Source organism: Calidris pugnax, unplaced genomic scaffold (genome assembly GCF_001431845.1).
Source record: "Calidris pugnax isolate Ruff unplaced genomic scaffold, ASM143184v1 scaffold29, whole genome shotgun sequence".
Lineage (NCBI taxonomy): Eukaryota > Metazoa > Chordata > Aves > Charadriiformes > Scolopacidae > Calidris > Calidris pugnax.
The window spans coordinates 326,133-344,223 of NW_015090768.1; the positions used below are offsets into that span (position 1 = coordinate 326,133).

Below are 18,091 nucleotides of genomic sequence, written 5' to 3' on the forward strand. Positions count from 1 at the left end.
CACTCAACCATAGCAAACCACACCAAACCATGGTATTTCTAACACTGAAACTGTGAAAGGGAAGATATTCAGATTAGATAGGAACCAAGTGGGAATTTATTACACATTTTCACCTTGATAGCTTCAAATAAGAGAAAAAAAGAGCATTACCCTTGGAAAACAATGAATTCTCATTTGGGGGCACTTTCTTCTCGGACTTGGACTGAACAGAGGAAGGAGTGGATGATCCAGGTGAGAGCAGTACCTCACGCAGGGGGTGTTTGGTACAGTTTGGTACAGTGGTACCAGCTCACCTGCAGCGAGCTCGGGAACTTCTCACATGGGCTCGGCATGTAGAAATGCTTTCTCTTGACTTGGAAATCAATGTTTGAAACAATATGTGCTGATAGAAATTAAAATATTGAGGGTGAGTCTCTGTAAACTTTACTGCTTAAGCAGAATGGAAATAAGAAGACATTCCCGCTGAGTAGGAACTTGGGGTGGGAAAGCGCCATCACTATGTATTTGGCATTTCCAGGGAGAGCTCAGTTCAATTAATAGATCAGGGGAATTGGAAGCGATCCCAGGATCAATGGTGTCTGTGGGCACACAGCTCGGCAGTTGGGGAATGTCAGCGTGGGAGCTGTGGCACTCTTCCAGCCCCTGCAGCGGGGAAGTGGACCTGCGAGATGGGCTCCAAGGTGGCTGGCATTTACAACGGGTACACAACTTATGTTTTTGAGGAGGAGGGAAGAATTTCTTCCTCAGAGCAATATATAGAGCTTAAAACAAGGTCTCCTCTAAAGTCACCGCAATTATTGCACCTTGATTGAAACTTGTGAACCTCACTTCTCCAGCATCACTTGGCAGTTGGGTGGCCATTACCTACAGAAAGGTACTCTGGATTTCTGAGGGCACCTTCTTCTGAGGGCATCTTCTTCCCCTCCAGGTGAGACATTCCTATGAAGTCACCATGACCCAACACACACTGGGCTCAAGCATGGGTTCCTCTGAACTCATGGATCCTCAGCCTTTGGTACCTGTTCCCTGCACCCTGTCTCCGAGGCTGTGGGGAGCAAGCCGTGGTGCTGGGAGAGGCAGGAGCACATGGGGCTACCCTCTCTGCCCCTGCAGCCGCCCACCCATCCCCTGGCAGCCTCTGCCCTCTCCTTGTCTCTGTGAGCCGACAGCATGGCTGAGCCATTGCCCAGGCTGAGGACTGGGACAACCTTCTGCACGACCGCGGGCAGCCCAACAGCACGGCTGAGCCATGGCCCAGGCTGAGGACTGGGACAACCTTCTGCCACCAGTGAGTGGCTGTGCTCTCTCCTCGGTCACACAGCCAGAGCTGCTGGGGGGATGTGTTCCCACACACGGGGGGTGCATCAGGCAAAACCTGGCTTCTAGCCCCCCAGAAACACTGGAGAACCACTCCTGGCCACAGCCCTGGCATTTGATGTAAGCTGGGCAAAAAGGCAGGAAAGGACACAGAAAAGTGATGTCATCATCCTGCCACTTTCTGCTTGTCTTCTGACCAACCCAGCCTCCTGCCAGCTCTCTCGGGTACCTGATCTCTCTGGAGGCAGAGGCCAGGTGAGAAGGATGGGTCCTGAGTCTGGGTGACCACCTGAACGAAGGAGGAGTCTCAGGAGGGCAAGGAGACAGGGGGGGTTCGGTTCCGTCCATTTGGGCACCTGCAATCACTGCACCTCAAGGCAGGAAAGGACACAGAAAAGTGATGTCATCATCCTGCCACTTTCTGCTTGTCTTCTGACCAACCCAGCCTCCTGCCAGCTCTCTCGGGTACCTGATCTCTCTGGAGGCAGAGGCCAGGTGAGAAGGATGGGTCCTGAGTCTGGGTGACCACCTGAACGAAGGAGGAGTCTCAGGAGGGCAAGGAGACAGGGGGGGTTCGGTTCCGTCCATTTGGGCACCTGCAATCACTGCACCTCACTGCTGGAGACAGGCTGGTGGGACGGGGAGGCAGCACCAACCCATCCCTCACAGTGCATTGAAGAGGCTGCCAGAGCCCAGCCCGCTCCCTGCCTGCTCCCGTGTGTCTGCAGGGGCTTCCTGATGGTCAATGCACAGGGACAGAGCGGGGCACGGACCTGCAGCAAGAGATGCTCTGGTGTGAGCAAAGACATCCAGGGAGTCTGGATGGGTCTGAGCCAGCTCTGCCCACCCGTGGGTTCACTGCTGGAGACAGGCTGGTGGGACGGGGAGGCAGCACCAACCCATCCCTCACAGTGCATTGAAGAGGCTGCCAGAGCCCAGCCCGCTCCCTGCCTGCTCCCGTGTGTCTGCAGGGGCTTCCTGATGGTCAATGCACAGGGACAGAGCGGGGCACGGACCTGCAGCAAGAGATGCTCTGGTGTGAGCAAAGACATCCAGAGTCTGGCCGGGTCTGAGCCAGCTCTGCCCACCCGTGGGTCCTGTGCCGTTATTCCAGAGAGTTTCATGCGCTGCTCACCAGTGACACACAATTTGCTAAGCCCTAATTTCCTGAAAAATTAAGAAAAGAAACACTAAAATGCAAAAACATGATTGGCCAAAGCGGGAATTCTGGTTTCCATTTTACTGAGGGGAGTGTTTGTTTCCGGGAATAATGGCATGAACTTCATGCCTTACTGAAAACAAACCCAACCCATGACTTCTCTGGCAGAAAAGACTCCAGACGGGGAGTCCCTGCTCAGCCCTGTCCTGTGCCGTTATTCCAGAGAGTTTCATGCGCTGCTCACCAGTGACACACAATTTGCTAAGCCCTAATTTCCTGAAAAATTAAGAAAAGAAACACTAAAATGCAAAAACATGATTGGCCAAAGCGGGAATTCTGGTTTCCATTTTACTGAGGGGAGTGTTTGTTTCCGGGAATAATGGCATGAACTTCATGCCTTACTGAAAACAAACCCAACCCATCACTTGTCTGGCAGCAATGACTCCAGACGGGGAGTCCCTGCTCAGCCCTGCAGGGTCTGTGTGCGGGCTGTCACTAGAGGGGGATGCAACGCACGGTTTGGAACCATCTCACTTCATCTCTGAATTTTCTTCCCTCATGGGTCTCTGTGATACGGATCAATTATACCCTTTGGCAGCACTTGTTTTAGCTTAAATGCACATGTTAATTCTGGAGAGATAATTCAAATTATATTTGCTTTGCCAAAAGTAGAGAGAAAAAGAACAAACAGTTACAAAGCATGGGAAGTGTTGGAGTAGATAATGCTCTCTTTTTGCCAACTCTGTTATCTTACACAGCACTACAAATTAAGGTAGATTTGTATGTTTGTTTTGCTTGTCAGTCTCTTCTGGAACTAAAATATTTGGCAATAATAAGCTTTATCTGTTAGACATCCCTTAAAAAAAAAAATCTTATTTTACTTTTTATGTGCCCAATCCTTAATGGACCAAGAAAGGTACAAGAAGGGCAGGAAAAAAGGAGTGATCCCTTTTCCCCTCTCAGCCTTTTAATCCCCAGTGAATGGCACTGAGCATTAAATCAAATCAGTTTCTTTGACATTCTTGGTTACATCTCTCGAAGACAGACACGTTCCCTGCTCATTTAGGAGACACCACTGCTTTTCTGAGCGCTGTGACACTGCAAATGCGGCTTAGTCAGTCTTGAAAACCTTAATCTTGAAAATCTCACTTCCTCCTAACACCAGTCCCCATTTCATGGCTTTTGACTGGGCTGTGGAACTTGAAATTAAAGCTGCTGGCAGCAGCCCTTCCTCTTCTGCGGTGCTTCTTACGGAGGGATAGAGAAGCAAAGGATGAAGCTCTGTCAATCAAAATGACCAAAATTGAATCTGGTCCAAAGTGTCTCCTCTTCTGTGTTTTGTAAGGGGCTCGGTCTAATCTACTGGGGCTTTGCCATATGAAATGAAATATTCTGCCAGAGATAAGGTTTGAAGCCAGCTTTGTGTACTATTACTAGGTTTCATACAGGCACTTCATTTTGAAGTCAGTCCAACTTTGGGGAGGGGTTTGGACTGGATCATCTTGGAGGTCACTGTTCTATGGTGTTTTTAACTGTAGCCTTCCGCAGCCTGTCTTTGATCTCTCAGCACACAAGCAGCTCTGTGCACCAAGCTGCGGAGGGACTTGCTAAGGGGACTCATTAATTACCCAAGCACTGAGTGAACACCTATATGCATATTTATCTGTATGTGGGCTTTTGCTTCTGTGGCTCCATAAATGCCTTTTGAATGCATTCATTTCCTGTTCCTCTTCGTCTTCATATGATATTGAGCACACAAAACCACGTGTCATTTTACTACAATCAGACACACTTGACAGCACATAGTGGTCAGAACTGAAGTGTTCCCTCCCTGTATACAAATACGATTTATCTACTTGTGCTCAGAGCTGGCTGTAGAAAGACTCTCCTTGTCATGCCAGGGTAGCAAGTATGAGCCTTTTGCAGAAGGTACCTAACCAACAACATACAACTCTACGTGACTTCCAATTGGAATTATGGTGGCTGAAAACCAGGGTGAGCTGGTGACCTACACTGTCATCACGAGGACAAAAAGTGCAAAGCTTGACCAAAGAGAGAGAACACAGCAGGTCTGGAAGGCACCTACTTTACATTAAGAGGATAAAAGTCCTGTGACAACCCAAGAGAAGGTGAGGAGGTGGGTCCATAGGTGTTGCAGTTCTAGGACACCTGCAGCTTTTGAAGTGAAGATAAACTATGAAAAGATTGATAGATTATCTGTTCCTTATAGCCTTGAACACCTAGCAGGGCTCTGGCTGAAATCTCTGCACTTGCCAACCAAAGTTACGGCCCCCATTGCACACACCAGACTCTGAGAGGGTTGGCTCCAGCAGCAGGGGACGGGGCTGGTTGGCTCACATACTGTCTCACTGAGCGATGACTGAAATACGACTTTCTGGTTTATTATCCGCAGAGGGGGACGAACAAGAGGCTAAGGACAGTGTTTGAAAAATACCCCCGTATGAGAAAAATGATGGGCTTTTATTCCTGGCTGTGTAGAAGCAGAGTATTTTGAGTCTAAGTTTGTTTTCCAGTCTTCAGAATCACTTCTTGTTCAACATGACACTCTCAATTGAAGGTTTTTCAGAAAAGAAGATGAGCTCTAAGATATGAGGGCTTGGGAAACCATAATTTGAGGTCAGTAAATTGCAAAAAATAAGGGTAATAGTTTTCAAGTAAGGATAGGTACTAGTTAAACTAACGGTGATCTGATTCACTTCGCTCTATTTACAGCCTCTGACATCCTTTATTCTCAACCTTGTAGTGGATCATTGCAACATCAGAGCGGAATTATAAACGGTTGTATCCTGCAACGGGCATTGATTCCAGGGGATATTACTCTATACAAACTTCTGATGTGAGCCATAGTGCTTATTGATTTCATCAGTGTCCAAATTACTTTTCTTGTAATATTGACTTTTTTCTGCAAAAGCATATACATGTGAGCAGAACAGTCTTCACATTAAAGCATCTGCCTTTCAAAAACAGCTGAAAACATCTCTGTGCTGCCCTTCTGAACCCTGGGCAGTGTTTCTGAGTCCCGTGTTACCGGACGGTGTGTAGCAGGGAAGGGAGGATAAATAAACCGTGAGCCAGTGCCCGTCCTCTGGCTTCTGTCCAGGGGTGCCACCGAGCTCCCTGCAAACGGAGGTTCCCAACACCTCTCCTGACTGTGGTGCTTGTGCAGGTGCAGAAACACAGCAACCAAACCTAAACCCCTTGCTCTGGTTCCCTGCTCTCTCTTCTGTTTACAGAAATACAAACCCCAGAAGATTGGCCCCCCATAGACAGGAGTGTAATTTCTCAAGATGCTGAGGTACAGCCCAGGCTGAGAGGATTTCCCAGCTGCACTCAGGGTGTGACAGGGATGTGGCTGAGCTGGGGACACCAGGGCTGGATGGCTCAGGAAGGGCCATGGACCAAAGCCAGAAAACAGTGTTCTAATGGGTGGTCACATACCCCTTTTCACATAGGGAGACCCAGCAAAGGGAAGAGGAGTCTGTGGCTGACAGAAGACGCAGGTACCTCACGGCTGGAACTTTGTGTGTTTGTTTTTGTTTTAAGAGGAAACACTCTAAAGAAAAAACCTCCCAACAGGAAGGATCCCCCAGGCGGGACCCCCATCTGCTCTGTCCTGAAGCTGGGCCTCTCTGGTCCTCGGGCAGTGGAGGCTGAAGCAGGCTGGTTTGGTGCCACACGTGCCTTTCTGAACTCCTGGCTTTAAAACAAGGGTTGCAGCAGCAGGGGCAGGTGGGGCTCTGTCGGGCACCACCAGAAGAAGTGACCATTTGCTCGGTGAAGAGGGAGCGTGATCATAGTCCAGGACATACAGGACATCTAGCATTCATTTCTTGGCTCTCCAAAAGTGCTCAATAAAACTAATTTATTGTGACAGAACAGGAACAATGGATCAAAATTCATTATTATGCTAGAAGGATGTCTGGAGATGTAAGCTTTTCTTTCAAACTTTGAAAAAGCTTTCTGGATCTCAGTTTCCTGGGAGATACTTTGTAGTAAAGTACATAAGATGGAAAATGGAAGGCAAACTTGTGAAGAACAGACACCAGGAATTAACAGAAGCGATGCTTTGATTATTTTTCTTTGTTTCTTTCTATGTTTGATCAAGATGAAGCCCAGCCAGCAGCCAAGTGAAAAAGGAACTTGGTGTGTGTGTTCCAAGCAAAACACTACACTTCCCCCAGTTTGGAAAGATCAACTCACGTATGTCAGGATTTTGTGCAGTCAGTAACAGCAGGGTAGTGATGCAGCACGAAGCAGCACAAATTAGCATTATTTAGAAGGTATCTGTGACACTCTAATCAGCAGGGAAGGACCCACCTGCATAAGAGGAATTAAAATACCTTTAACTGAGGGGGGTCAGGAGAGCTCACAGGCGGCCCTGGGCAGGACCAGCTCTGCTGAGAAACGGGGTCCCTGGTACCCCCACGGTACCACCGCCCTGGACTGTTATCCCAAAGGATCCACAGCTCAGCATCAGCTGCAGTTTTCCAGGCAGCTCAGAAATATGCTGAAGAATGGTGAATATCACTTTTTCTAGGGAAAAATGAAAATCCTGAGTTTTTACACACTAATTCATTTGTTTTTCAAACCACTGTGATGCTATCAGAGAATGGAAATACCCATTGCTGCAGGGAGAAGCCGTCTGCCGTGGGTGCTGACAACTGGAACAGCTGAGATGAGCTGGGATAGCATGTCCTGCTTCCGTGCTGGATACCCAGCGGAAAGAGCCGGGTGCTGGCAATTACTGTCACACTTGCCAGAGAAAAGAGGAGGTTCTGTACCTGGTACAGAAACTTGATGAGAGAGGAAACCTTCCAAAATACCTGGAAAAGTGAGCTACTGCCACGTTTACAGTCTTTCACAGCTCTATAACAGTTGAATAGAAGCAAGCTCAGGGAGAAAGACGAGATACTTGCTATTTAAATGTTTGCTAGTGAAAGACTTTACTATTTCCAAGATGCTGTACAAGAGTATGGATCATGGCCATGCGGGCCAAATATCTTCTGCCTATTGCAAAATGTCATTTAGCAGGAAATGTGCATACAGAATCTATTGAAAACTGATTTACTAATTCAAGGAAGCTATTGCAATTGATTTCATTTTCAGAAAGAAAACACAAGAGGAAGCAGAAAAACACCAGTTGCATGCAACAAATAAAAAGCAAGGCTTTTAGAAATGAGCTTCACAAACACAGGTTTTCAAAAAAAATGGAGCTGTGCAGAGTCACAAAATGCTTTAGTGGAGTGAAAAGCTCCCAGTAACCCTGACAATGAAGGTTTTCATACACCAGTCACTGTGCCTTCATGGCTTTGGAAGGGCTGAGCAAATTAGAACATAACAGCGTATGAATGTGGACACACCAATGCTTACATGGCATTTATCAAAATGTTGACTGATCCAAGTAAATTCAGGAGAGTGAAAAGTATATGAAAAAAATAAATGAGAAAGTAGGCAATGGCTCACATGATGAAGTGAAAAGAAAAGTAATATTGATGGTCTCAACAAAAAAGCATAACTTGCCCATATTAGAGCTGTAGATATGAGCAGGAACAGTCAAGTGAGGAACACAAATTTCACAAGATGATAGTTTTTAGGACAGAAAAAATTTAAGCTCTCCCAATCAGGATTCCCACAAATCACTGTCTTCAAGATTTCTAGCTTCACCTAAACCCAAACCTTGGGATGATAAATTTTATCATAAAAGTGTAGTGGGTTCATACAAGGTAGGCACGACTCTTTTAGTTTATATCCAATCTGATCTTAGCTCCCATGTATACTTTCCATCAAAATATGTAAGTGATTTGGGTATGACGTGCAATTGTTTTGAGACCCCCCACAGACATCAAATGAAAATATTAATCAAATGCAAGGCTGAACTAGGGTTGCTCTTGGAGGCTGTGTCCTGGGCTGAATGGAGGCACCGAGTCATACGAAACTATGAGCTTTTCTGTGCTCTTGATTCAGATTTGACCTCTGACAGCAGGGACAAAAATTGCCACCATTTCTCAATGTGAATAAAACGTACCGAGCTCCAGCTCCAGTGCCAGTCTGCTCAAGGGCTGGATGGGCTGTGATAAAACCAGCTTGATGATACGCACAGTCAAGACCTGGGTGACAGTTTTTGTGGAATAGTTGAGAAATCATTAAAGAGACTTTTCACCCATTCCACTCGTGGTACGCACAAGCCTTTTGACAAACCAATGCCAGAATGCCCATCTTGGTGTTGAGTGTATGGACATGAGTGAAAGCAGGAGGTACCCTCCGGAAGGGTTTGTCAGTCTGGTACCACCAGCGAACACTACAGTTTCTAATTTTTCTTTTTGAAAGTAAAAACATATAACCCAGAGAAATCAGGCTTGGAAGGCACAGCTCACAAATGCTATTAGTGCCTCAATGGCACCTGGAAATTCGAAAACCACAGACGAGAAAGGAACTCTTAGCCTCTGTTTTGAGAAATACAGCAAGAGAAACCTGATCTGATCTGAGCCGACAGAAGGTTAATAATGAGTTCGGCAGAATCAGAAATTAATTGTCTCTTGTTAAGGCGAGACCCAGTTTGAAATAGCGAGACCAAGCTTCATTCTCTTCATGAAGCATGGAAGGAGGAAGCCGAGAGGAGAGTCGGCGGTGTGTGATCATCCATCCCAGCTCACACAAAAGCAGGGAGTTCTGTGGCCTGGGGGATGGAAGGGCTTCTCCCTCGTGGGGCAGGGGACAGAGCACATTCACTGCTGTCCCCTTCCCAGAGAACAGGCCCTGAAAAGATCCTTCTGCCTTTCACACACAGTGGGTTTAATGAAAGGCAGCTGCTATTTTAAGATTTCAGAAGGGATTTTATAACAAAGAGGAGTTGCAGACACCATCCCCATTACCACCAGGCTTCTGTCCTGGCTTTCATCTTCCTCACTGAGCCAGCTCAGAAACTTTTACAGACAGTTAGAGCCATCAAATGAGGGTTAGTCGCTCAAAGGCTTGGTTCAGCCATGTTCAGCTGTTATGCCTTAAATTAAATTGATACTAAAATGGTCTCTTTCTTATTAAAGTGCTATAATCATTGTGGCTACAATCCTTCACTGCAGTAGAAGCAATAATAAGCTGATATGTGTCACCATTGCTGATAGCTGTCAGAACTCCTTTTTCCAGAACTGGAAAAAGCAAAATAAAACTCCCAATTATTCTCCAAATGGAAAGATAACCCCTTTTCCAGGATAGAAACATGAAACATTCATTTTCCTCTCTGTCCTGTCAAGCCATATTGCAGATTTATTTAATGCATTATGTGCATTGAATTAGATTTCAGAACTCACAAAGAGGGTTACAAGCTATGTGAAAACTTAAGGTAAAAAATGTGAGGCTCCTGTGAAGCCACTATCAAAACTTAACACAAGAGGGTCAGAATTTCACTCTTGGTCTTCCTCTTCAGTTGTCGTAAAGATTTTCATCTAGTAATTATGCCCGTGGGCTGCCTGGGACTCGTGCTGAAAACAGGACTCCTGCTCTCACACGGCAAACTTTCAGAAGTTAAGCTACTCCCAGCACCACGCACCAACCGACTGGTGTCCTCACAGCAAATTATCTTTTGACCCTCACAAATACCGTCTGGTAAATGTTCTGTCAGGCAGCGACGCGCTTTGTGGCTCTCTAGAGAGATGCTGCTTTGGGTTTTCTTTTGTGGAAAACATTATTTAAAATCCTTCAGTGCAGAACTAATTTCCTTACAGCCAGTAGTGGCAAAGCAAAGAGGAACCACAAGATTTGGATCTTTGCTGTCCTGAAACAGTTCCAGGGACGGCAGCGCTCGGAGATGGGGCAACTCGGCTTGTATCCCTGCAGTGGAATTGCAGGATGTGCCTTGTATTAATATATTTAAATTAAGCCTCCATATAGTCAATATACGCAGATGAAAATAATCCATCAGCAATATCCTTCTAATGGTCATACATTTGTCACATTCATATAGAAACACCATATCTGCACATTTAAATAAAGTAATTGGGTGTGTAATTGGCAATATTTAACAGCAGCCGTTTGTATGTGCTTGTAGCAGTTTTAACACGGGCAGATGGATGCACTCATACACTGGAATGGATGAATAAAGCACAGTGTGCTAAAATTCGCAGTCAGGTATAAAGCAGAATTTGTGCCCATATTGCTAACCTAGGACACACAAATCCCAGAAGACTGGCTTGAAGTGATGTATTTTGTAAGGCTGCATTTTTCAGAATAAAATAAAGAAATGTGAAGTTTCTTTTGCATTAGTGATCTGATTTTCTTCTTCACTCTGCAAGGATATTTTTTCTTTTGTAACCACAAATAGAGTTACTCTTTAATTTTAAAAATGTGCCTTCAAGAGCAGCTACTCATTTTTGAAAGCACCTTTTTGAACCCAAAGTTCTTAGGAACTGAGAGAGAATTCAAGACATTATCATTATACACACGCCTGGCTCTCAAACGTGTCACTGTCGGCCACTGCCAGAGACAGGACACTGAGTCTGGTGGGCTTCAGCCTGACCCCTGGGACTGCTGTTATATACATCCACACACCGAGTCCTTGCTATGCCTCAAATCCCAGGAAACCTCACATTTATAAAGGAGAAATAGTGCGTGTGGAGTCCCTCCCTTCACAGGGCTGGTTTGCAGAGCTGTCAGCGTACGTACCACGTGGAGCAGGGAACAGAACCCTTCCCATGTGCAGGCTGAGCTGCTCTCCTGCAGATGTCCAGAAAACTCCTGTGCCTCATTTTTTCATAATTTCATCCCAGACCCCTGAACTGGGCATTGTCTCACAATCAGTTTACTTCTTTGGTCAGCAAAAGGAAAAATCCAGCTCCTTTTTTTTCAAAAGAGTGAGTGTCTTTCACAAGGAATTTCTCGCTGCAGCTATCAGTGTCACTACGAAATGAAAGCTTACAGCAAGAGGCAGGAGAATGTTATTTATTACATCACCATAACTCTATAGGACCGGCCACTTGAGATATAAACACATGAACATTTCTGTGATTTTTCTAAAATCAAGTAGTTGAGCTGGTGGGAAACGAAGAGGTGTATGTCTGACACAGAAGAAAACCCTTTTTGTGACTCCATCCTACTTTTAAAGAATTCTTTCTGTAGCATCTCTCTTGTCTCAGCTCCTTCATACGTACAAACACTATCTCCAAGCAAACTGCTGTGGCTAAAAAGTGCAAAGCTAAAAGCTATAAAGCTACTCAGCACTAACTTCCTTTGCCTGCTTGCTCTTCTTTACATAACCCTACAGGTAATTCTGGTCAGTGCCCTCCCAAAGCAGACGCTGGTGCAGAATGGCTGGCCTGAGGGATTTCTGATGGAGATGTGACACCAAAATATTCTGCTCAGTAGAGAAGATGTTTCCTTCTCTAAAAAGACTGAACCTTGGTGGGCCAGATGTGAGAAAATACCAGGCTTCAGCAGTTGCATCCTTCACTGACAACTACAGAGCAGCAAATGTGACTCATAGCAGTTTGTATAAGAACTCTGAGGTTTTTTTCCAATCTGGTTTCATTTCTAGAAGGAAGTCTGGATAAGTGATTCACGGAGAATCTCTCCTACTTAGTTGCCAGCAGCACTGCCAGCTGGGATTTGCCTGCCACACCTCTGTGAGTGTCCCTTTGGGCAGTCCTTCTATCAGGATGCTGCTCCCCTCCCCATAACAAGCAGGGACTCATCAAGGTTCCTCCCCTTTCAGACAGCACCCAAAAAACCTGGGAGGTTTTCTGCATTTCTGCATCCACCTTAGAGGGACTAGAGACTAGTTTAAATCAGGTGCTTCATTCTTAGAGGGGCAAAAGTAGGTGAAATGAATCAATCGATGTTTTGGAATCAAGAAATTATACTGGGGAAAGATACTAGAGGGCATAACTTGTAAACAGGCTAGCTCACAGGACTGGTGTGTGCAAACAGGCTATAAATATTTTGTGAATGTCAAATAGCTGTCAGTGAAATTATTATAAGAATGAAGCTGGCCACTGTCTGTTAAGTCCTTCAAGTAAAATGTATTAAAGCCTCCAGTGAATGTGAAAGCCCCAATTCCCCCGTCCAAGTGATGTGAGCAGACCTTCCTCCACACTCCATCAGTGCTAATAAGGCACCGCACAGTCAGGGGGGTCTGTGAGTGCAGGGGAGGCTGCAGAGCATCCCTGGGCAGGGGAGGCTGCAGAGAGTGGGTGCTGCTTTCAGACTTCATAGACCCGGAATGTTTAGGATAAAGAAAGCAACTGACCTGTTCAGATCGCGATGTATGATGGGTTGTGTGAGGTTGTGGAGGTACTCCATGCCTTTGGCAACATCTACAGCAATGATTAATTTCGACTGCAGATCAAGAGTTCTATATTTTGAAAAAAAAAAATAAAAAATATTACTCGAAGTTAAAAAACAGACAAGAATTATCTGTAAGTTATTTTTAATAATATTACTTGAAGTTAATAAACAGACAAGAATTATCTGTAAGTTATTTTTATCTGTGAATCGTGGAACCTTTAAAATTGTTTTTATCTTATATAATCTATGTAGTGTAAAATATACATATGTCTATAATGTAAAATAATGACTAAATAACAATTTTGTGACTACTTACTAATTTCCCTTGTACACCCAATAATCTGAATCAAAGCTAAATTTTTTCTAGTGTGTCCTATTCTCTGTTGTTTTATACTGAAACGATTAACATTTAGACCAGCATAGGTGTACTAGTCTCCCAAATTCTGTACCACAAGCCCAGCAGAGAGGGAGTGGAATACCTCTTCTGTTCATGGAGCAGGGAGAAGAGCGACCCTCCAGAAATATACTGGGTGACAATGGCAAACTGGCTGGGGTCATCTAAGCAAGCTCCCACGAACTGGATGACACAGGGGTGGTTCAGTCGGCAGAGGATGGAGACTTCGCGGCAGAACATGTCCACGTCGGATTTGGAGCAGTAGGTGTTGGCTCGGTAGCTTAGGATTTACATGAGAGAAAACAAGAAGGCAAAAATATAACAACGTATGGGGGGTTTTAATACTTCAGACTAGGCCATTAACCAAACAAAATGGAAAAGTTCAATAAACTCACCGTTTGATTGCAACAATTTTATTTCTGCATCGTCCCTTATATACTTTTCCAAAAGACCCTAAATTGGTTTAAAATAAATAAGCACAAAGATGTTTATTATGAACATCAGGCATTTAAAACGCATGCATTCTTATTTCTGGTACCTGAGCCGATAATCTCATGGAACTCTATTTCAGAGAGCTGGAGATGGAAGTGTGAGGGCAGGCCAGCACGGAGGAGGAGCACATCTGCCTTTTCTGCAAGAGAAAACACTCGTCCTATTTGTAAAGTGCAGGGTTAAGGGCAGAATGTAAGGTTTTCACTTCAGAAGACCATTGCACACGAACAGCTGATTTTCCTCCTGTGAATTGGGACTGGTAATCCCAGTCCCTTCCCTTTCAGCAGCCTCAGCAAACCCCAAAGATGGACAAACACCTGTAGCCCCACAGCTGCCGGGGGCACTCCTGGCTGTGAAATCCTGTCACCGATGAGCCCTGTCCCAGGAGCGTGTGCTGCTGTAGCTTGTGACTGTCACATAAAATCCTGTCCACAGAAAATTAGTTCCCTTTTTTTTTCTGTAGAGCCAGTGCTCATTACTGAAGCAAAGATGTCATTCCAGATCTGACCTGGTCCTTAGTGACATGTGGAATCTGAATTTTGCAACTTAATTCAGTTAGGAAACATCTCTACTTTGTTGATCTTTTTGGTTTATTACTATGATATTTATCAGAGTATTTCTAAACAGAACATTTCAGTGCTGCTATGTAAAGGGTGCAAGGATTTGATTATATCCAGAGCGAATATTTGAAGTGGAAAATTGAAAGCACCACAAAAAATGAAATATTTGAAAGTAAAAATGTTGATCTGAATATTTTATCTATTTGTGTCTCAGATTAACACAAATTATTTTTGGATAGTATTTTTCTTGTAAAGAGAATCCAGTGGAATTCAATATGGTATTTGTTTGCATTCATTGATATGTGTGTATTTCATTAGTGTTAATTCACAATCACATCCTTTTCTACAAAGAAAAAAAAATATACTTTTTAAAGTAAATGAAAATAATATAAATACAGGATCTATCATGCTGCTGATCAACAAAGCTAAATATATAGTTTCATAAAATTATCCTAGGGAGATAGGTGCTGTTTATGCACACCATTACATTTCTGAACAATGGAAATTCCAGGAATAACGAATCTCACACAGTATGTTTAGGCTGACAAACACCTTGGGTAAAAAGACCATAAAAGTTCAAGTTCCCCCTTGCCATTGAAAGTACCTTTAGTCATGCTTTTGATCTTTCCTAGAGGGGATGGAACTGACACGTAGGAACCATCTGAAATAGAAGAACAGAATGAATTGTATGGAATTCAAGGATGGTATACACATCTGTACTGATAAATTATTCAGGCAGGAGAAGTCACTGGCTGGGAGAACCACTGCAGGTACCACATTCACCGTCTCTGGGCAGCCTCCTTTACACACCAAAAAATGTTCAGTTTATCCAACTGCTCTCCTAAACATTCTTCTTGGCCTTTGCCATTTAGTTGCCAGTACAAAGGAGCATTTTTGTAGCAAAAAGGGTAATTACTTTTCCCAAGGGGGAATTGGATATCCAAAGCTATTAAAAAATATGAAGGGGACTGAGTATAGAAAAATACCGAATGTCAGTAATCAAAGACACCTCAGAGGTAACAACACCTAGAGAATAGCTAAGTTAGGGACTAAGGATGTGAAAAGGTATGAGTAATGATTACCAGGGACTGATCTTCCTCTCACAGCTTTTGCCTTGTTTTTCCAGGCAGCAATACAAACTGACAACTGGATGTTAGGACAAAGGAAGAACTTTGATGTAAATAGAGGATACCTGGAAAATGGGGATTCTCATGACACTAATTTTCTTTGTACCAGGGAGAATTGTCCCACTGAGATCTGTGGGACATTCCCAGAAACTTCGGCAGTCTTTGGATCAGACCCTTCAGTTACTGAATAAAGTGATTTCTCAGACCGTACCTCCTCCTGGCTGTGAGTATTCATTACAGGGTGATTCATCTTGAGGTCTCTTGTAATGCTTCAGAAGGGTCACAATGGCATCATGACCTAAGAAAGAAAGGAAAGAGGAAATATAAGGATTTGCAGGTAAAGACAGTAGTTGTCGTGGGTTTTTTTGGGGTTTTTTTTTGATTTTTTTTTTTTTTTTAAATTGATTTATAACTCATCAGGGGATTTTTGAAAACATTTACAATGTGCCTATAAAAACTGTAAGTGAAGATACAGTGGTACTAATCTGAAACACACTGTCATCCCCAACTACAGAAATATGGGGAAATCCCTGCCAATAAAAGCAAACCTCCATGTGTCCACGGAGGTCACGGTGCTTGGATCAGATGCCAAATGCTACCTGTCGTTTCCTGCTTCTTCAGCTGCAGAGTTTGTTGGCATTTCTTTAAGGATATTTTTCACTACTACCCTAGTGAGTGGGGCTCTTGGCTTTTTGGCTTATAATAAGCCAGAGAAAGACCAGTGAGCCCACAAGTTATGAAAAGGTCATTTGCTAGATCTTCTAAGGTCCAGCAAAAATGTACACCTCCAGCTCTTACGGGCGGTAGAGGAGAGAGAGGGGCAGAGGCTCTGCTGCTGACTCTCACCCAGCCATCAGAAGCTGTCTCCTACAGGAGAGATGCCCTGCTGCTCCCCAAGGCTGCCAGGGCAGGAGCTCACCCCGGAGCACGTCAGCACAACTGAACAGCCCTCTAACACACAGGAATGTCAATGAAGGACAGGTTTTTACCGATAGCAGCTTTCTGGACATCAAAATTCAGAGGATGATTGAAGTGTTATCACTTCCAGTAACACAAATGCTGACCCAAAGAAGACGGTCACGTCTCTACAAAGCAAGGAAGGGACTGCTCAATACCCTTTGACAGTCCCCGGGGGTGGAATGGCAACGCCAGGAAGAATAAACTGAAGGGTCTCCCCCATAAATACATGGCTCTCAAACACTGATGGAATCCATCAACGGATGGGAACATCAAAAACACTTTCAGGAAGAAATAAGGCTTTTTATTCACACGAAGTCAAAAACAGGACAGAAAACTGACAGATTACGGTACGTATAGGACATGGAAAATGCCTTGCTTTGATCCATATTTGCAAGAATTTAAGATTGCTGGCTGTGATTCATTGCTCCTTGTAATGCCTCCTTCAGTAATAAAATTGAAACTCCTCATGCGCACACCAGAGGGAGAAATAGGCTTTTCTGAACAGGCTGTATATTTTCTATTTCAGCAGCGCATAAATACCCCTGTCTTTCAGTTTGTGCTGAATTAAACTGATGTTTAACAGAGTATCTGAGAAGATAAAGAAAAGGGCTGCTTTTTATAACCCTTCGTGCCAGGAGCTGGAAAGCGGATGGTGAGAGCTCTCAGTCTACGGGGACTGAGGGGTTACTTTGTTCTGTTCTCTCCTTCCTGTGCCATTCCTTTGGATTTTGTAGCAGAAACTAGAAAATTGAAATACCTTTCTCATAAGCCCACATCAAACAGGTCTGCTCATCCTTTTCTCCACTGGACCTGCTGGGATCACAAGCTACCAGATTCATATCGGCCCCGTTATCCAGCAGAAACTGCACCAGTCGAATATGGCCATGGTAGCAAGCACAGTGCAAACCTGGGACATCAGAGACACACGGTAAGCACAATTGTCAGGGGTCGTGATAGGACTTGCAGCAACAACTATAAAGCACAAATTGATTTCCTCAATAAAGGAATATATTATAAAAAACCAAAACACCTGAGGCAATAGGTGAAAATAAAATATTAATGCTGCAAGAACCAATCTATTGCCTGCTACAGAACATGTCAGCGTTTACTCTACCACCTGCAAATCACATTAACAACTTCGTACGTGAGGAAAGCAAGTAGAAGCAAAGATGGCTCTTTTTTCATTCCCTGCAGTAGGAACATGGAGGTGGGCAGCCATCAGCCATCAGATGCTCTCTCCTACCTGCCCAGTCCCCAGCAGAATGTCACTTGTGCCCAGTTCTTAAAGGCTTAGAGGCCTGACTATGGGAGAACCAGTTTCCATGGGATTTTGTTACTCACATACAAGCGAACGAGCTTGACACGTCCCCACTGAACTCTTACCACTTCTGTGCCTGCCTGCAAACGTGTTTCAGAAGAGTTGAGGTCTGTCTGAAAGGTAATTGGCTGCTGATCATCTAATTATCATAGGAATTACCCTGGGAATTCTGACTGTATGTGGCTTCCAAATGCTTTTGTGCTGGTGCGTGCGCTCACCCACAAGGAGGACGACGGTGTTACCTGTATGTCCATCTCTCCCCTGGTGATTGATGCCTACAACATTCTGGTCAAGCAGGAACTTTACAAGTTCTATGTTCTTTCCATAGGTGCAAGCGCTGCAAAAACAAAGCGACAAGTGAATGCTGTAGTCCTTAAAAGGACAAATAGTTTGGGTATCCAAAAATTTAAAAAGAATTACACAGAGATAAAAATGTAGCAATAGAAGAAAGGATTTCATAAATGTGCA

General features: G+C 44.4%; 1 protein-coding gene across 1 annotated transcript in view; it reads right to left on the reverse strand.

Annotated features, from left to right (window-relative positions):
• TNNI3K (TNNI3 interacting kinase) overlaps window positions 1–18,091 on the reverse strand; it is a 58,832-nt gene that overhangs the window by 20,469 nt on the left and 20,272 nt on the right. Inside the window, exons 10-17 of the mRNA XM_014937541.1 lie at window positions 17,866–17,960; window positions 17,063–17,212; window positions 15,557–15,643; window positions 14,823–14,879; window positions 13,705–13,797; window positions 13,562–13,619; window positions 13,252–13,446; window positions 12,735–12,839 (exon numbers count right to left, since the gene is read on the reverse strand). Coding sequence (XP_014793027.1) covers window positions 12,735–12,839; window positions 13,252–13,446; window positions 13,562–13,619; window positions 13,705–13,797; window positions 14,823–14,879; window positions 15,557–15,643; window positions 17,063–17,212; window positions 17,866–17,960 — 840 coding nt within the window. The remainder of the gene's footprint in view (window positions 1–12,734; window positions 12,840–13,251; window positions 13,447–13,561; window positions 13,620–13,704; window positions 13,798–14,822; window positions 14,880–15,556; window positions 15,644–17,062; window positions 17,213–17,865; window positions 17,961–18,091) is intronic.